Consider the following 20,990-nt stretch of genomic DNA (forward strand, 5'->3'; position numbering starts at 1 on the left):
GTTCCTATCTTTCTAACAGCAAAATCTTCTCTTAATTACTTAGTCTTTAGATAGTTCTATTCATTTAGCAGATATTGATTGAACACCTGTTGTGTGCTAGACACAGATCTGGGTACCAGGAATAAGTCAGTAAATAACAAAGTTTCTCATGAAGTTTACATATTTCCTGCAGGTGGCTGAGACAGACAAAAATATTAAGCTGTCAGGTTGTGCCAAATATGACAAAAATTAAGATTGGGTAAAGAGTTAAGCTACTTTTTCTTTTTTTAAAGACTTGTTTCTGTTTCATAGCAAAGTTTTGTCTGACTCTCTTGCAACCCCATCGATTGTAGCCCGCCAGGCTCCTCTGTCCATGCCAAGTTGTGTCTGACTCTCTTGCGACCCCATGGACTGTAACCTGCCAGGCTCCTCTATCCATGGGCTTTTTCCAGGCAAGACTACTGGAGTGGGTGGCCATTTCCTTCTCAAGGGAATCTTTTGAATCCACGGATTGAACCTTCCATCTCCTGCATTGGCAGGCGCATTCCTTACTACTGAGACACCAGGGAAGCAATATTTAACCATCTTTAAAGATTTAAGCACCTAGAATTTAAGAACCATTATTTTTTCCTTTGAGATGTATGTTAATACTGGTGAATCCTGTCCTGGAGGTTGGCTTTTCTCTGAAAATAAGTTATTAGAGCTCTCACTCTTGTCTCTTCACTTTTTTTTAGCATACCAAAGCATAATACAGGATGGTAAAGGACAATATAGACTGAAAATATGCTCAAATTTAGCTGGGTGTAGTTACTATGGATATTAATATACTGTTTTTACTGTTGTTGTCTTATAATAAAGTCTATATTAATAATTTTTGTAGACTTAATTCATTTTCCTTGTCAAGTATGAGATGAATGAATATGCACTATTGTAACCGTCACTTAGATGAAGAAATAAATCCTTTTCAGTAACCCAGAATCCCACCCCACCCCATCTCCACGTGTCCTATCCTGATCATAATACTCTGCCTTCTCATTTTGTGACTTCCAACCTGACTTTCATGAACATTTCCTTGCTCTTCTCTCTATAGTTTTACTTCTTTGTATGCATCCCTAAGTGGTATTCTTCAGATTTGCTTGTGTTTGAACTTTGTGTAGTGATACTCCATATTTTGCTTTTTTTTTTCCCTGTGAGCATTATTCTTGTGCTCTGTGGCTGGTATTCCATTGAAGGAATATACAGCAACTTACCCATTCTATAGTTGATGGACAAGTGGATTATTCAGATTTTTGGCTAATACGAACAGTGACCATTTCTGTTCATCTTTTCTGGGTGTTCTTTAGGACAGACATCAAGGAGTGGGCTTGCTGTCAAATGGTATGTTAAATTTCAGCTTTACTAGATAACTTCTTTTTTCTAAGTGGTTTCCCAATATACGCTTAGCTGGCAGTTTGTGTGAGTTCCTGTTGCTCCACATCTTCATGAATACTTAAATGTGTTTCTGAATAGTTCTGGTGAAAAAAAACAGCAGATGGAAAAAACCCTATCCAGTTCTTCAAATTTGAATTTATGCTTTAGAGAAATCATTTCTTAGAGGTAAAAGAAATAATAGGAGTGCTTGGATTGTGCAGATTGTTCACGTAAATTATTTCATGTATGTAGAAGGAAAGTTAAGTCACTCAGTCACGTCCAACTCGGTAACCCCATGGACTGTAGCCTACCAGGTTCCTTTGTCCATGGGATTTTCTAGGCAAGAATACAGGAGTGGGTTGCCATTTCCTTCTCGAGGAGATCTTCCCAACCCAGGGACTGAACCCCGGTCTCCCTCGTTGTAGTTAGATGCTTTACCGTCTGAGCCACCAGGGAAGTCTATGTATGAAATCCTCAGAAAATTCCAAAGTAAAAGTTCTTTTACTAGTCCCATTTTGGTTATTTAACTAGAAACGGCCTATTAAAGACACAAATATAAATGTTTGCCCTTAAAAGTCCAAGCTCATGGTTGTCATACTTTTAATTCCTTTTCCCTGTTTTCAAAATAACTGATGTGGCTTTGGAAACATGCTTGAAAAATGGGGTAACTTTTGTGATCTTAGTAAGATTTTTGAGGGAATAAACACACACAAGAATGACGAAAGTGGGTTATTGCAGTTATTTGTGACCAACTGAAAATTTTGAGTGGCTGAGCCGTAACTTCCGTGATAAAGTTTTTGCCCTCTACTCAAAAAAGAAATTATGTTGTTGTAAACTTCAACTATTATTATGTTGTAAACTTCAACTATTATTATGTTGTAAACTTCCAAGTTTGGGCAAGCTGAATGATCAACGGAAAACGAAGCCCCTTACTGTCATCCATCATTACTGGATCCCGAAATGGTGAATGTTGCAGCCTGAACTCTCTTTTCCCTTTTGTTACTCTAAAATTTTCTTAACCATGTCATTAAAAAATTAATGGGAACAACATCATAATTTTATATCAGAGTTACTTAGTGAACCATAAGTACTGTAAAAAAAAAAAACAAGCTATATTCAGTGGAAAGGACATGATTATGACACTCCGAGGAAAACTGTGTGACTTAGTGTGGCCCATCTGTGCGCTGAGATAGGATTGTTAGAAGGATGGATTCTGGACTTCTGTCAGTGACGTTCCAGTGGAAACAGCCTCTACAGATGTCTGGCTGCCCTGGAGAAAAGATGTTTTTCTTACCAAGGTACTAGCTAATAAATGTTCATTTGCATTATTCGGCCTGTTGGTAAACAGAATAGTGTACAAAATGTAAAAAGCGCACACTCCTGAGAAGGGGTTGAGCGGAGGGAGGGCTGGCTTCAGCATTGGTTATGTGAACGTAGTCCAGACTGACTTCGCCAACCAGCGCTTAGTTCTGAGCTGGCTGCAGACTCGGCGACTGCCCACTCCTGCTCAAGGCCACGAAGCTTCTATTTCTCTGCGCTGATGTCAGGGCGTCCGTCTTAGGGTAGGTTCTTGGCGGGCCCCTTCCACAACAGACTCGTTTTATTAGAAGACGGAGGGAAGACAGGGTAGGAACTTCCTCGTTTGCTGAATGGTAGCTTCGACTTCCGCACATTCTCCAGAGGAGCAGTGTCGGAGCTGCAGAACTGGAAGTCGGCCCTGAGCCTGGCCACGCCCTGAACTTCCGGATTTTGGCACAAACACCTCTCCACCCAGAACGCCTACCCCACGGTTTGATCCTCCACACGCTATTTTCTCTCAGTCGGTCACAACCCGTTTCCGGCCCCGCCACCGGAAGCTGGAGCGGCTGAAACCGCCACTCCGAGGCAGATGCAGTGACAGGGTCAAGTGAAGTCTCGCGACGTTTCCTCAACTCTCACTTGGAAGCGTTGGGAGCGGCTTCGGGGCACCGCCCCAGTTTTTACGTCACTGCGGAGTCACGCCTTTAGGCGTTCGTTTGCGCGCTTGCGCGTGCTGCGCACGCGCATTCGCCTTCCCTCCGCCCCCGCGCGGGCTTCCCTCTGGCCAGTCGCGCGTGGGCTGAGGCCCTGGGCGGGCGTTGCGAAGGTTTGTTTGCCAAAGCTAGGTCCCCGGCGCAGTTCGGAGTTCCCTTCTTCAGGGGAGTTGCGCGGGGGAGGGTGTAGCCCCCCGCTACCTAGGGTAAATGGCCTGCCGCATGGGCTGCTAAGGGCAGGCTGGGGAGCACGGGGGCCGGGGCCGCGACCATGAACTCACCTGTGGACCCTGGCGCTAGGCAGGCGCTGAAGAAGAAGCCGCCAGAGCGGACGCCCGAGGTAAGGCCAGCTGACCCGTCGAGCCTCCCGCTGTCCAATGGACGGCATCCCGCTGTCGGTCCGAAACTTGCGGCGACTGTCCCCTTGCCAGAGCCTCGCACCTGCTGCCAGGCTATCTGTTCTCTGCGTTCCCGGCCCTAAACCGGGCCCTTTTCGCGAGCGGGTGACGGCCGTCTTTCCTTCTGGAAAAGCTGCCTTCCCCGCACACCCGGTGACTTCCAGTGTTTTCGATAAGAAAGCCCCATTACTGAATGGTATTTTTTCAGGGTAAAATGCCGGTTCTCGAAGTGAGATTGTCCCGTAACTAGGTAGACTATAAAAAGGAGGTGGAAGTTGTAAGTGAAATGTAACTGCCGTGTCATTAACAATAACAACGAGAAAACCCAAAAACCTCTGTTAAAGTTACTTAAAATTTAATAATTTCTCTTAAAGTTACCGTATAGGCACTTTAAATACTGTTCGGTTGCCTGAACGATGAAGTTTTCAACATCAGTTTAAAACTTTGCGTCCAGTTCAGGTGATGAACTCTAGTGGAGAATTCTGCGGATTTAAAGATCAGTTCAGGAGGTAATTTTTCAGACTGTGTCATTGGCAACTTTTACAGTATTTTGTGCTTGGATCCAAAACCTGCTGTATTGAATTAGTAGTAATGGCATCAGCTTCAATGGTTTTCATTTGACCTGCAGGCTAGTTTTCAGGCAAATAACTAAAACCTGTTAACCTTGCCGGTCGGTGTAGAGTGCTTAGGGGGCGGAGTGAGGTTTTCCTTGATTTGGAGAAATTACCATAATAAGTGCTATGTTTCTTACACCAAAAAGCAAAAACAGTGTTGTGAATTATTGTTGGATTGTCTTGTGTGTAATTGAAATAAATGAAAGAAAGTGCTTTGGGTTAGTTCTTCCGAATTCACTTTTGTGTTTTTCAGGTTTATAATGTTTTGCATAGTAGATTTCAGTAATTTGGACTGACCTTTTGTGACTTGACAGTCAAGCTGTAATTTTAGCTGATGGATCAGACTTTGTTGTTGGAGATCCTGATCTTTGCATACAAACAAAGCAAATTCTACCACTTGCCACAGCCCTCTTTTCAAGACTTGAATTTGTAATTCTAGGTGTCTTGGTTTCCCTGATGATTCTTGAGGTCATTGTGAGTTAATTGAAAGCGTTCATTTTGAACAGGTGAACCTACCATAGTCTCTATATCATTAGAAAGTATCAAGCAGCTTCAGCTGCATGCAACAAATTCTGGTAAATTTTCTTTTCCTTTTTATTCTGTTAAAAATATTTTCTGATTTTCCTTGTTATGGCTTCTTAGATATACCCGTCATTTAAAAGTGGACATTTGATTTTCAAATGCGTGAAGTTTCTAAAGTATCTGTGATAGTAATACTTTCTTCTGTCTTCTCATTCACCCTCTGTTTTTTCAGGCTTCTGACTTTTTTGAGGCTTTCAGTGGCTCAGTCAGATCTCTTTCGGTAACTGTCACATTGCACTTGAAAATAAATGGGTTATTTTTCACATACATTTCGATACCTAACATAATTCCACAGTGATAAGAGAGCATGTTAATGGGAAAATCCTAATTCTCGTTATTAACAAAATTACCTAGTTTGCTTATTTTTGAGCCTTAGGAAGTTTTCTGAACTGTTCACAAAGTTATGTTGGCTAGTGTTTGCTGTGTTAAGTACTTCATCTTGTTTTACTGGAACAGCAGCATTGTTTAAGGGAATCAATGCTGAAACAGCTGCCCACAGTACACAGACTGGAGCTCTGACATCTAGCAGCATATAACATGTTAACTTCTTGATTCATTGGCAGTGCTTTTTAAACTATCTTTATTTATTTATGGCCATACCACGTGACTTGTGGGATCTTAGTTCCCCGACCAGGGATTGAACCCTGGCCCTTAGCAGGGAAAGTGTAGAGTCCTAAGGGAAGTTTCATCTTTGGCAGTGCTTTTGATTGAGTGTAGAATTTGTTTGGGGGTGGGGCACAGAAGTATCAATAGAGAAGTGATAAACTGAATTCTAGTGATGATTTATTTGTGATAAATAATTTGATGAAATTCTCACAGGATCATTTCTGCTTTCAGAAGTTCCTTATTCTTTTTAGTGGACTGTTAAGCATCTATTATAAATATATTCAGTTATTGAAAGCTTACCAATTCAAGGCATTATTTTGTGCACTAGGGTGTATCAGTGAACTAAACAGGCCTACCCTGCTGGAGTTTTTATTAATATTCTAACTGAAGAGGGAGGGAGATGGACAGATAAATACAGGAAACAAGTATGCTACATAATACGTTAGCTGATAATTGCAAATTTTAAAAAGATCAGGATAAACGAATTGGAAGAAATGGACAAGGACTGGGTGCAGTTTAAGGTAGTTGGTGTCTTGATTGAGATGAATTTTTATTAAAGCTTTGATTCATGTGATAGAATTAGCCATAGGAATATATTGGGAAATAGCTTTCCAAGTAGAATAGTCATTGCAAAGGTCCTTAGATGAGAGAGTGTTTGGTGCATTCAAGGAATAGCAGGGAGCTCTGAGAGACTGGTGCAGAATGGTAAGAGATGAAGTCAGAGAGGCAATGGTGATGTAAGATGGAGCTTATCATGCAGGACTCTTAATTGTATATTTTTGACTTATTTTGAATGAAAAAGAGTTCTGTTTTCCACCAAAATGTTTTGAAGCAGAGGAGCAATGTAACCCTACTTTTTAACACATCCCTTGGCTGCTTGCTGGGTTGGGAATAGACTGTGGGAGCAAGGATAGAAAGAAACGGGAACATCAGTTAGAGGTTATCACATTAAAGCAGGGAAGAGATGATCATAGCTCAGACTAAAGGATAATAATGCTGGTGGTGGTGCTGCTGCTGCAGCTAAGTCGCTTCAGTCGTGTCCGACTCTGTGCGACCCCACAGACAGCAGCCCACCAGGCTCCTCCGTCCCTGGGATTCTCCAGGCAAGAACACTGGAGTGGGTTGCCATTTATACTACATACTCTTTGTCCATTCGTCTGTTGATGGATGTTTAGGTTGCGTGCATGTCCTGGCCAGTCTGAATAGTGGTGCAGTGAACATTGGGGTATATGTATCTTTTTGAATTATGGTTTTCCTCAGGTATGCCCAGGAGTCGGATGGCTGGGACACATGGTAGCTCAGGTTTTAAGGAAACTTAAACTCATGCCCATCGAGTCGGTGATGCCATCCAGCCATCTCATCCTCTGTTGTCACCTTCTCCTCCTGACTTCAGTCTTTCCCAGCATAGGGTCTTTTTCAGTGAGTCAGTTCTTCGCATCAGATGGCCTTAAGTATTGGAGCGTTAGCTTCAGCATCAGTTCCTCCAATGAATATTCAGGACTGATTTCCTTTAGAATAGACTGGTTTGATCTCCTTGCAGTCCAAGGGACTCTCAAGAGTCTTCTCCAACACCACAGTTCAAAAGCATCAATTCTTTGACACTCAGCTTTCCTTATGGTCCAACTCTCACATCCATACATGACTACTGGGAAAACCATAGCTTTGAGTATATGGACCTTTGTCAGTAATGTCTCTGCTTTTTAATATGCGGTCTAGGTTTGTCATAGCTTTTCTTCCAAGGAGCAAGCGTCTTTTAATTTCACAGCTACATGTAAGAGAATGAAATTAGAACACTCCTGGGGGAGGAAGATGTGAGGGAGGTTCTAAAGGGAAGGTATGTATGTATACCTATGACTGTTGAGGTTTGACAGAAAACGAAATTCTGTAAAGTAATTATCCTTCAATTAAAAAAAAAATTAGAACATTCCCTAACACCATACACAAAAATAAACTCAGAATGGATTAAAGACTTAAATGTGAGTCCAGACACTACAAAGCTCTTAGAGGAAAACACAGGTAAAGCACTCTTTGACGTAAATTACAGCAAGGTCTTTTTTTGACCCACTTCCTAGAGTAATGAAAATAAAAACAAAAATAAACAGTTGGGACCTAGTTAAACTTAAAAGCTTTTGCAAGCAAGGGAAACTATAAATGAGGTGAAAAGCCAACCCTCAGAATGGGAGAAAATATTTGCAAATGAGTTGACTGACAAAGGACTAATCTCCAAAATATATAAACAGCTCATGCAACTCAATTAAAAAAAAACTCAAATGAAAAAATGGGCAGAAGGCTTAAAGAGACATATCTCCACAGAAGACACACAGATGGCCAACAAACATGAAAAGATGGTCATCATCACTGATGATCAGAGAAATGTGAGTGTCATAACAGTATTTTTCAACCTGGGCTTCATATGTCTCTCAGCCTAGGGATTTTTTTTTTTTTTTTTTAAATAATGCTGAGGCCCACATTCTTTCATTTCTTGAATTAAAGTCTTCTGGAATGGAGTGTCAAGCATTGGTATTTATAGAAGTAATTCTATACTCCTTAAGTAATTATGATATATAGATAGCGGTTAGAAACATGCCCATTGTGCCATTTTCCCTGTCTCTGCTTTTATGTAGGATGGAAGTGTTTACAGTCATGGAATTTTGCATTTAAACATGCCTACTTCAGATCTGGGCTATAGCACTGAGAATTTTAGTGACCTTGGAAAAGTTACCTAATTTTAAGATTGACTATCTTTGGGGGATTGTTATGTGGACTAAATGAGATATGTAAAGTTTTGCTGCCCAGTGAACTATATAGCCCCACCAGGCTCCTCTGTCCATGGAATTCTTCAAGCAAGAATACTTGAGTGAGTAGCCATTCCCTTCTCCAGGGGATCTTCCTGACCCAGAAAAGCCCAGGTCACCTGTGTTTCAGCTGGATTCTTTACCTTCTGAGCCACCAGGGAAGCCCCAGCGTAATTAACGAGGTGCCAATCATAATGAACACTCGGCAATAGCCGTACATGCTAGTTTGCTATTTGCTTTGTCTTGAACACCATCCTCTCACTTGACAAACGCAGAGGGCTCACTGAAATCTGATCTCCCACTCCTTCTCTGTGTCCCTTCCTGTCTCAGAGCATTTACTGTTCTGTGTTAGGGTTGCTGGCTTGTTCTCCCTGGCTGGATTGTAAGCGTCTTGAAGACAGTGACTGTATCTTTATCTCCCAGTTCCATCATGCAATACTTGTTACGTGGTAGGTAGCCAAATATTTGTAGAGTGAATGACTCTAAAAAGGAAAAGAATCTGAACAACACTGTTTTCGTGTTTTTCTAGTAGTAATTTCTGTTGGTCTGATACTTTAAGTGCTGGGGAAGAAAGACTGAAGTTTGGCACAGAGCAAAATTTGCTGTTAATATTCTCTTATTAAGATGTAAATAATGTACAGTGACCATAAAGAAACTATGTGTTTTACCTGGCAGTTGTTCAGAGACAATTCAGATAGAGGAACTTAAGTCATACTTTGAAAGAGGAACTACTTTTTTATATGGCTTTAAAACACATTTGCAGCTTTATTTACCTGCAGTGCCAGTTTTAACTTTCCATGTGTTTTAAAGCATATGACTTTAAACTTTAGTTGGGCGAATATTTCATGCTCAGCTAGATGTTAATGTAATTGCCTATTTACAATCCAGAAAATAATTTTATAAAAAATCTAGCTTGTTTGTGTTACCAAAATTTAGAGGGGGCTTGGACTGAAAGAATATAAAGTTTAGTGTTCTTGTAATTTTTTATTAAATCTTTTTCATAGTTTAGAAAAATGGTCTTTAAATGTACAGTTTAGGGTTTTTTTTCCTTCTGAATTGGCAAAAGAGCACCATTGTACTCAGAATTTTGAGGGAGTCACTGTGTGCATCGTTAAGGGTGGCAGAACAGAGATCTGTTGTGCTTTTCTAAAACAGCAGGTGCACATTTAGAGAGCTCCTTGGAAAGCAAGAACTTATTTATGCAACTGGGGCCCTCTGACCTTCATTTGTAAACTAAACTGTATAGAAAGGGAATACTAGACCCGGATGGGGCCTTTTTGGATAATTGCTTTTCCAAGACACCTCATATATGTATTGGAGATCCCCAACGTGAGAAAAAAGCAAAAACAATAACAAAACTCTGGCCATTCAGTAGTTTCGACACCATAAAATCTTGGTTTTGAGTGATAAGGAGCTTCCCTGAGAGAGAATTCTGCAGAGCAGTAGCAGCCAGGTGTGGTGAACTTGACTCTGACAAAGTCATATTCTTGCATGTACAGTTGTGAGCTCTGTAACATTGTAGTTGCCCTTTGGCTTTACCTTGAACTAGCTGGTGTAAACAGATCTGGCTTAGATAAAAACTGAAGGAGCCCCTTCGTTGTTAAGAACTTGAGGTTGCGAAGGCATAAGCAGCCCTTGTTTGATGTTCTCCATTATTTGCCCCAAACGGAAACTTTGGCAGCTTTGACATGTGGCAGAGACCGTGGGACTTGGTGGACGGGGCACTTGGTACGTAGCAGAAGCAGCAGCACCACCTAGCAAGTATTTGTGAATGTACGTATATATGATTTCCAAAAATACTTTAGCTGATGGTTCAAGAGCTGGTGAAGTGGATTACATACAGATACAGGAACTAAACTTGAGAGAGGTAAAATGTCTTGCTCAGGGTCACATGATTCATCATTTACTTCCTTTGTCCAGTAGTGCCCCAGTGCTTTCTCTTTATCAGTGACCTTTAGGTTACATTTTAAGCTTTGATCTTCTTTGTTTGTTTTTTATTGATATCTATACAGAGCCTAATATTTTCCTAAATAAATGCCTGTTATTTAATCTTGCCTGTATTGTATGAAGTATAATATTTTAAGGTGCCTGTGTCTATTTAAGTGTATATTTCTCAAGTTTTATGTAGAATGAAAACAGGTGTGTTGGTTACATGATTTTTTTTTTAATACCGTTCTGTTTTATAACTTGTTTTCAGAAGTTGATAGTCTATTCTAGTTTGGTTTCTTAAGAGCGTTCAACTAATACAAGAAGACTTTATCATAAAGAAGAGTTCATAAGTGTCACAAGTGCCAACTGAACTTTGGATTGCTTATGAGCTCCTCAGATGACTCTCTGAGGCAGACTTGAAAGCATACATTTTTGTAGAAGACTTCCTAATGAATGTTTGTGTGATATGTATTTTTCAAGTCCCGTTTTTAAGTGCTAGGAATAAAAGATTCTTAGAGGGGGAGATAGACAAGTACACAGACAATTAAAATAGAGCCTGGTTAAGTACTGTGACAGTTGCACATATCAGATGCTCAGGAGTTTGTAGGGGGGCTGCTGGGGGAGAGGAGTAAAGGCTAGGCACGTGCCATTCAAATTGTTTTTGACAGGGAACCCTGACTTGAGTGTAAATTAGAATATATAAAAGTTAGGTGAAGGAGGAGCTGAATGTTTTTCCAGAAGAGGGAGCAGCATTTTCAGGGCCACAGATGAGCTTGATATGAACATGCACATTGCCTGGCTAGCTGGAGTATTGGGACAAGACTAAGTAATAAAATAGATGAGGCTGGAGGCATGGTCAGGATTCGGAACATGAAGGACTGTGTTCTCCTTGTTAACTTTGTATTTTCTTTTTAGAAAGATCACTCTGGGGGCGCTCTGAAGAATGGATTATAGGGTGCCAGACTAGAGTCAAGAAGGCTGTTTTCTGTTGTGAATGAAAGTTGCTGAGTTGTGTCTGACTCTCTATGACCCCATGGACTGTGGCCTGCAAGACTCCCTGGTCCATGGAATTCTCTAGGCCAGAAACTGGAGTGGGTTGCCATTCTCTTCTCCAGGGGAATCTTCCCAACCCGGGGATTGAACCCAGGTCTCTTGCATTGAAGGTGAATTCTTTACCGTCTGAGCCACCAGGAAAGCCCAAGAATACTGGAGTGGGTAGCCTATCCCTTCTCCCACACATCTTCCTGACCTCAGGGTCTCCTGCATTTCTGGTGGATTCTTTACCAGCTGAGCTACCAGGGAAGCCCAAACTGTGCTCACTGAGGTTGGATCTCAGGACCTTCACATTATGAGACTGAAGTGCTGCCTACTGTGCTAAGAAGGCAGATAAACATTGGATGATGTATAAACATGGACTGTAGCCCACCAGGCTCCTCTGTCCATGGAATTCTCCAGGCAAGAATACTGGAGTGGGTAGCCATTCCTTTCTCCAGGGAATTTTCCTGACCCAGGGATCTAACCTGGTCTGCCACACTGCAAGCAGACTCTTGTCTGAGCCACCAGGGAATGACTCTCTAAATCGCTTCAGGTGAGATGGTGAACGGAGGTGTTTAGAAAGTAGAATTGACAGATTGCTCACATGAGCTGTTGAAGGTGAGTACTGTCACCTAAATGAGGGAACCTAGGAGCAAGACACAGCTGGGGGATGGACAGTCAGTTTAGCTTTGGGTACATTGCATTTGAGGTGCTGCGGGGCCACCAGGTAACAGTGTTCAGTGAGCAGTGGAAAGGGTAGGCTGTTTGTTCCTTCCATCCGTTTATTAGCTGATGTTCTGTTTGGAAGAACCTTTCCTACTTTACACTCTTCTCCTCCTCCTCCTCCTCCTCCTGAGAACTTTGGCATGATCCAGTAGTCTTTAGGACTTCCCAGGTGGCTCATGGTAAAGAATCTGCCTGCCAAGCAGAAGACGCGCGTTCAGTCCCTGGGTCGGGAAGATCCCCAGTGCAGGAAATGGCAACCCTCTCCAGTATTCTTGCCTGAGAAATCCCATGGACAGAGGAGCCTGGTGGGCTACAGTCCGTAGGATTGCAAAAGAGTCAGACACAGCTCAGTAACTAAACAACAACAAGAAAGAGTCTTTAAGTAATACCCTACTTTCTGGCCCAAAAAGGTGTTCCCGGCTTTTACTTTCCTTGCCCTACTACTAGAAATTAGCCATATATCTAGAAACAGGTACCTTTTAGTAGGAAATGGCAGTTAGAATCTGTGGTGTGAGCTTCAGGTGTGGTAAGTGTTACAGCTTTTCATTGCCATTTTGCAGAATATATTTACACCTTCATGGATGATAAAACCAATGGAATGGAATTCTATATTTAATGTATGGGCATGTTAACTTGGAGATATTGCTGAAAATCTTTCAAATAGTTTTAATAGTCTGCTGATATAATTTAACTTTTGTAATTTCATAATGAAACATAAAACATAAGACTAATATTTGTTAACCTTTAATGTGTGTCTGTGCTACACATTTAGTAGATTTATTTTAAAAATTTATGTTTGAAAAGAAGCTGTTTAAATTCCCAATTGTACAAAAAATAAATGTTAAGCAGATTATCTATTGTTATATGGTTAATAACTGATAGAGGCAGGATTTGAAACACAGCTGTCTCCAACTTTTTAGCTGCACTGTTAGCTGAAGGCAGCCTAAAAATGATCTGGAGAAGATCCTTCAGCATAACTTTTGATTATAGAACTGTAGCTGCAGAATATGTGTGTCTTGAGTTTGAGTTTGTATTGGCCGTGGAGATCCATCCTCAGAGGGTTTCTGTTTTGTTCTTCAGTGCTTAGTCACTGGGCTGCATTGGGTCTTAGTTGTGGCACACAGGCTCTCTGGTTGTGTCACGTGGGATCGGTAGTTTTAGGGCATGGGCTTATTAGTTGCTTCATGGCATGTGGGATCTTAGTTCCCCAACCAGAGATTGAACCCATATTTCCTGCATTGTAAGGCAGATTCTCAACCACTGGGCCACCAGAGAATCCCCTGAGAGTTTTCTTTTTAATTGCTGAGGTAATGAGTAAAATACCTTGGTTGATGAATGATTTAGATAATTGATGTTGTATTGAATGTTGTCTGTGATCATAAGCATTTCATAGGTAAGAAATTCACTAGATTTAGACTTTGAGAAATAGAAAAATTCAGACTTGCTCTAAGCATTCCAATTTGAGTTTTCCAAGTTTAGTTTTATAAGCGTGTGTGGAACAGCTGAACTGAGATATACAGCTGTTGAGAGCAGCACACTGCTCGGTACAGCATTGAGGAAGGGGATAGAAGTCCCATAGCGCTCAACTAGAAGTATGTACTTAACAGAAGTGGAGACTGCAGCCATGAGATTAAAGACGCTTACTCCTTGGAGGGAAAGTTATGACCAACCTAGACAGCATATTAAAAAGCAGAGACATTACTTCGCCAGCAAAGGTCCGTCTAGTCGAGGCTAATGGTTTTTCCAGTAGTCATGTATGGATGTGAGAGTTGGATGGTGAAGAAAGCTGAGCACCGAAGAATTGATGCTTTTCAACTGTGGTGTTGGAGAAGACTCTTGAGAGTCCCTTGGACTGCAAGGAGATCCAACCAGTCCATCCTAAAGGAGATCAGTCCTGGTTGTTCATTGGAAGGACTGATGTTGAGGCTGAAGCTCCAGTACTTTGGCCACCTGATGCAAAGAGCTGACTCATTGGAAAAGACCCTGATGCTGGGAAAGATTGAGGGCAGGAGGAGAAGGGGACAACAGAGGATGAGATGGTTGGATGGCATCATCAACTCGATGGACATGGATTTGGGTGGACTCTGGGAGTTGATGATGGACAGGGAGGCCTGGTGTGCTGCGATTCATGGGGTCACAAAGCGTCGAACAAAACTAAGCGACTGAACTTAACAGAATTATTAATTCCTCATACATACAGAGCTACAAACATGAATTGAATATGTCATTTTACAGTGAAATTGAAAAGCCATAGAATATACCTACAGTGAATGCATTAGGTGTGGGTCGTTGAAGGGCAGCTTGTAGGATGACATTGGTCTCACCTACCTCAGCTTGTCCACCTTCACTCACTTGCATAACTGATTGGCTGAGAGGGTATTGCTGATGTGTTTTATGATGTGCTGAGTCATCACCATTTCCTCACCTTTTAGCCCAAATGGGACTAATTATTTTTATTCTCTAATCCTGAGTTGGTATTTGTTCTTCTAATTTGTGTGCGCTCAGTCCTGTCTGACTCTTTGTGACCTCATGCCCCTGGATAATTTCTTCACTACTTTGTAGTTACAGAACCAGGGTCTGATGTAGGTGTTACTGATCTGGAATGTCATAAATTCCTAGTTTTCCATCTTCTTCATGATTTCCCCTTTTGAGTTTCAGTAGAGCAACTTTGAAGTGCACAATGTAAATAACATTGCTTTAAATATAGCATTTACATTTTTATTACCAAAAAATGTCTGTAAGACTTCCAGTCTGCCTCTGTCGGGGTGGTTTGGGTATCTATAATAGCTTTTATTGATCTTGGACACACCAGGAGCCTGACAGTGCAGTACCTTAAGCCTGTGTCAGCAATAATTGGTACAGAAACCACATGAAACCCCTTTCTAAGACCAACATTACACAGTCAACAACTATAAATACTTATTGTCCCATGTAGACCAAAACCCATAACCAACCACATCATATAAGAGAATTTATCAGTTTGCTATTAAAACCATCCTTTGTTCTGAAAGATTATTTTCTGTTGTTTCATAAATGCTTAGCATCTTGTGACCCTAAAACCAGGTGCTCTGGAGGGACCAGGGTTTACTAGACATCTCAGTGCTGTGTCCCTCCTCTGATAGGTTATCAGCTAGATAACCCGGAATGGCGTGTGTGCGTGTGTGTGCAATCGCTAAGTCATGTCTGACTCTCTTGACCCCATGGACTGTAGCCTCCAGGCTCCTCTGTCCATGGTATTTTCCAGGCAGGATTACTGGAGTGGGTTGCCATTTCCTATTTCAGGGGATCCTCCCAACCCAGGGATCGAACCCATGTCTCTTGTGGCTACTCCATTGGCAGGCAGGTTCTTTACCACTGGGCCACCTGGGAATCCCCCAGAGTGGCATAAATCCTATGAATAAACCACTTGTTCTAAACTTTAATGTGTATCAGAACCACCTGTAGGTCTCATTAAACCACAGACTGCTAGTTCCTGCCCCAGAGATTCTGATTCATTAGGTATGGAAATTCCTAATTTTTGCCAAGTTCCCAAGTGATGATGATGGTGCTACTGTAAGAGTCTTTTAGGTTGTAACTTACATGCATAAAAACCCAGTTCTGGTCAATTTAGAGAAAAGGAATTTATTGAAAGGATAGTGGGAATGCTGGAGAAATAGACGTGGAGCTGGACAGTCATGGTCCATACTCCTTACGGCATATTTGGTAAAGACATACTGCTGCTGGCATTGAACGCATGGATACCGTAGCTTGCAGTGCTGGGTGTGTGCACTGTGCAGTGCACGTGTTGGCAGAGCCTCAACCACAGTCCTGCTTCTTGGTATCACTCGATTAAAAGTCTGTGATGAGTATATCTGATGGGTAGCACTTGGGTCATTGAAGCTTGGAAAGGTGGAAATCTGATGTTTGCAGTTTCCACCTCATTCATGGCTTGACTTCCTTGGTAGATATTTTTGACCATATGCATTAGAAGTTGGGCTTCCCAGGTGACACAGTGGTAAAGAATCCTCCTGCCAATGTGGGAGACCCAAGACATAGGTTTGATCCCTAGATTGGGAAGATCCCCTAGAGTAGAAAATGGCAACCCACTCCAGTATTCTCGCCTGGAAAATCCCATGGACAGAGGAACCTGATGGGCTACAGTCCATGGGATCCTGAAGAGTCGGACACGACTGTATGACTGAATACACAAACACACATTAGGACTTTACAGAGTATTCCCTAGGGACCAAATTTAGCCTACCAGGTATTTTGTAACTAAAGTTTTGTTGGAATGTACCCACCCCTACTCATTTACCTTTTTTTTTTTTTTGGTAGTTTTTATGCTGCAAAGGCAAGGTAGGTTAGTAGTAGTGACAAAAACCCTATGGCCCAGAAAACTTAGAATGTTTACCATCTGACCCTTTATAGAAAAAGTTTGCTAACTCCTGATAGGAATAATCCTAATACTTCTCTGCAAATCCTTGTGGTCACCATTTACAGATGCCATTGGAGAACAGAATGTAAAGTGACCAAATTGTTGAAGAGAAGATTGGAGACAAATAAAGGGTGAACTTTTAGATATTTGAAGAAGGACTTGCAGAATCTAAAGTTCAGAAACTTTGTCAGCCTTTATTCAGGCAGAGAACTGGAGAACCATATGTATTAAAAAACTTGTGAATTATATTCTCACAGACTTTAAAATTGAAAAGTGAATTCCTGATTGTCAGCTACTGATGTACCATCACCAGTGACGTACCAAAGATATCCTCTGACTTGAAAACAGGAAATTATATGACATAGTTCATTTGAGAATCTCAGAAAACTCTGGGACTCCTGGACTCTAGTCTGCCCTCATCTGGCAGATCAGGTTTTGGGACTTCTAATTTTGTTTGTCATGACATAACCTTTTGTTTTACAGTTTTGAAAACTTGTTTGCCACTAAAAGTTGTCTTGATGTCAGAAATTAACAAGCACATTTCCATGAGATAGGCATTTTGTGAGTGTCTAGCCAGGTTATGATGACTCTTAACTAAAAGGGTGGGGCCCCAGCAGCTGTGTTTGTAGTCTATGACCACACCTACCAGCCATTGTTTTGGAAGCCCTAGCTCATGCATTAAAGCTAGGGGAAAAAATCACCTGCATTATATATATGGAGGAGGAAACAATACTGTTCTTGTTCACAGGAGATTTTATTGTATAGTAAAAAATCCAAAAGAATCTGCAAACTATCAGTTTTGTTAAGGTTTATAGTATATATCTTAAACTTACCACAACCTTCAAGTGATATTATACTGTTTCTCATATAATAAAGAACCTTACAATATTATACCTACATTTTTAGCTCCTGCCCTTGCTTTGTGATGCATTTAACTTGTACACATATTATAAACCTCATAATACGTTATCATTGTTGTTGCTGTTTCTTTAAATGGCCAGGTTTTTTTAATAATGAGAAAGATTTATATTTGTAGTTTCCATTTCCAGTTTTCTTCATTCCTTTGTATAGCTCCAGATTTCCATCTGGTATTGTTTTCCTCTTTTATGGAAATGACTTTAATTTTTGGAGAGCAGGTCTGCTGGTGATTGATTGATTCAATCTTTGTATATATGAAAAATACTTGCTTTCCTATTTGAAAGGTATGTTGACTGGAAGAGTATTCTAGATAATTTTTTTCCTCTTGTGACTTTAAAGGTGTGTTACTACAGTATTGTGTGGATTGCATTGTTTCTGCCTAGAAGTGTTCTGTAATTCTAATTATTATTCACACTGTGTAATTTACCTTCTTTCTCTAGCTGCTGCTTTTTTTTCTGTCCTGAGTCTTTGTTGCCACACACAGGCTCTCTCTAGTTGCGGTGAGTGAGGACTACTCTTGATTGTGGTGCATGGACTTCTCATCGCGGTGGCTTCTCTTGTTGCAGCGTACAGGCTGTAGGCACGTGGACTTTGGTAGTTGTGGCTCACGAACCCTAGAGTGCGGCCTCGGTAGTTGTGGCACTCAGGCTTAGTTGCTCTGTGGCATGTGGGATCTTCCCAGACCAGAAATCGAACCTGTGTCCCTGTGTTGGCAGGCGAATTCTTATCCACTGTACCACCAGGGATGTCCTTTACCTGCTTTTACAATTTTTGCTTTATCATTTATTAAGCAGTTCAGGTGCTTTGCTATTGTTTATTTCATATTTCTTGTGCTTGAGTTTTGTTGAGCCTTATGGATGTGCAAGCTCATAGTTTTTGTCAAATAAGGAGAACTTTCCACCATTTTTCAAATTATTTTTTTGTTCTTTTTCTTCACAGCAACTCCAATTATACTTTTGTTGGACTGTTTGAAGTTGTTCCCTGTCTCACTGGTGCTCTGTTCAGATTTTTTTTCTGTCTTTTCTCCCTGTGTTTTAATTATTTACATTTATTCTTTTAAATTTAAGTATAACTGATTTACAGTATTAGTTTATACATACAAAGTAGCCATTCAGTATTTTTGTAGGTTATCCTCCATTTACAGTCATTATAATATATTGGCTCTATTCCTATGCTGTACATTACATCGTTGCATCTTCTTTGTTTTATACTTAGTAGTTTGCACTTCTTAGTCGTCTACTAGCCCTATTTTGCCTCTCTCCCCACCAGTAACAGCTGGTTTGTTCTCTATATCTGTGAGTCCGTTTCTGTTTTGTTATATGTATTCATTAGTTTTATTTTTTAGATTCCACATGTAAATGATAATATAGAATATTTGTCTTTTTCTGTATGATTTATCTATGTTCTTTAAAATGGCAAAGTTTCACTCCTTTCATGGTTGAGCTATATTCCATTGTGTGTATATATGTGTGTGCACACACATTCACATACCACGTCTTTATTCATCTGTTGATGGACACTTAGTTGCTTCAGTATCTTGGCTGTTGTATGTAAATAATAGTGCTATAAACATTGGGTGCATGTATCTCTTTGAGTAAGTGTTTTCATTTTCTTCAGATGTATACTTGGGAGTGGAATTGCTGGATCATATGGTAGCTCTATTTTTCTTTTTTTGAGGGACCTCCATATTGTTTTTCATAGTGAAAGTCGCTCATTTGTGTCTGACTCTTTGCAACCCCATGGACTATATATAGAGTCGATGGAATTCTCCAGGCCAGAATAATGCAGTGGGTAGCCTTTCCCTTCTCCAGGGGATCTTCCTAACCGAGGGATCCAACCCAGGTCTCCTGTATTGCAGGTGGATTCTTTACCTGATGAGCCACAGGGGAAGCCCAAGAATTCTGGAGTGGGTCGCCTATCCCTTCTCCAGCAGATCTTCCTGACCCAGGAATTGAACCAGGTTCTCTTGCGTTGCAGATGGATTTTTTACCAACTGAGCTATCAGGGAAGCCCTATGATAGTTTTCCATAGTGGCTGCACTAATTTATATTCCCTTTCCTTGCTAGGACTCTTATTCCCACATCCTTGCCAGCATTTGTTATTTGTTATATTTCTGGTGATAGCCATTCTGACAGAACTGAGGTAGGTTTAATTGTGGTTTGATGTGCATTTCTCTGCTGAATTAGTGATGTTGTGCATCTCGTCATATGCCTATTGGCCACCTGTATATCTTCTTCGGAAAAATGTCTTATATATCTTCTGTCCATTTTCTGAGTTTTAATTTTGATAATTATATAAGCTATTTATATATTTAGGATATTAAGTCCTTGTCAGTCACATCATTTGTAAGTATTTTCTCTCATTGAGCAGTTGATTGTTTTTGTTTCATGGATGGTTTCCTTTGTTGTGCAAAAGCTCTTACCTTTAGATGGTCATACAGAGTGAGGTAAATCACACAGAGAAGGAGAAACATTGTATCACATCCCCTATAGGTGAAATCTCAAAAGAAATTATCCAAATGAATTTGCGAAACAGGAAGAGCCTTACAGACTTAGAGAATGAATTTATGGTTTGGGTGGGGGAAGGATGAGGGAAGGGATAGTTCAGAGTTTGGGATGCACATGTACACTGTGTTTGAAATGAATAACCAACAAGGACCTACTGTGTAGCACATGGAACTCTGCTCAGTGTTATGTGGCAGCCTGGATGGGAGGGGAGTTTGGGGGAGAATGGATACATTTATATGTATGACTGAGTCCCTTCCCTGTTCACCAGAAACTATTACAACATTGTTAATCGGCTATACTCCAATATAAAATAGAAAGTTTTTTTTTTATTAACTCTTAATGATGGCATCACCGACTCGATGGACATGAGTCTGAGTGAACTCCGGGAGTTGGTGATGGCCAGGGAGGCCTGACGTGCTGCGATTCATGGGGTCGCAAAGAGTCGGACACAACTGAGCAACTGAACTGAATGTTTAATTAGGTCTCATGTATTTTTGCTTTGGTTTTTGTTGCTGTAGGAGACAGATACAAAAGAATTATTGCTTTGATTTACAGAGTGTTCTGTAGTCAGTGTTCTGCCTATATTCTCTTCTAGGAGTTTATCGTTTCAGATTTTACATTTAGGTCTTCAGTCCATTTTGAGTTTTCTTTGTATATGGTTTGAGGAAATGTTTTAATTTCATTCTTTTACATGTAGCTGTCCAGTTTTCCCAGCACAGTTTATTGCAGAGTGTGTCTTTCTCCTGATTGTATGTTCTTGCTCCCTTTGACTTAGATTAATTGACTATAGGTGTATGGGTTTACTTTTGGGTTCTCTAACCCAGAAATTCGATTCTATTTCCTTTATCTATTGTGTCTTTTTTTGGAGCCAGTACCATACTGTTTTGATTATTGTTACTTTGTAGTATAGTTTGAAGTTAGGGAACATGATACCTCAAGCTTTGTTCTTCTTTCTCAAGATTGCTTTGGCTATTCAGGTTCTTTTGCAGTTCATATAAATTTTAGGATTATTTTTTCTAGTTCTGTGAAGAATATCATGGTTATTTTGATAGGGTCTGCATTGAA

The 20,990-nt window shown here is 40.7% G+C and overlaps 1 protein-coding gene across 5 annotated transcripts in view; it reads left to right on the top strand.

Moving 5' to 3' along the window:
- The first annotated feature begins 3,672 nt into the window (after positions 1-3,672).
- RAPGEF6 (Rap guanine nucleotide exchange factor 6) overlaps positions 3,673-20,990 on the top strand; it is a 208,947-nt gene continuing 191,629 nt past the window's right edge. For all 5 annotated transcript variants that reach the window (XM_068979511.1, XM_068979509.1, XM_068979513.1 and 2 more), the window contains exon 1: positions 3,673-3,741. In XM_068979511.1, the coding sequence (XP_068835612.1) occupies positions 3,673-3,741 (69 nt within the window). The remainder of the gene's footprint in view (positions 3,742-20,990) is intronic.

The sequence above is a fragment of the Capricornis sumatraensis genome, chromosome 9 (assembly GCF_032405125.1).
Source record: "Capricornis sumatraensis isolate serow.1 chromosome 9, serow.2, whole genome shotgun sequence".
Classification (NCBI taxonomy): Eukaryota; Metazoa; Chordata; class Mammalia; order Artiodactyla; family Bovidae; genus Capricornis; species Capricornis sumatraensis.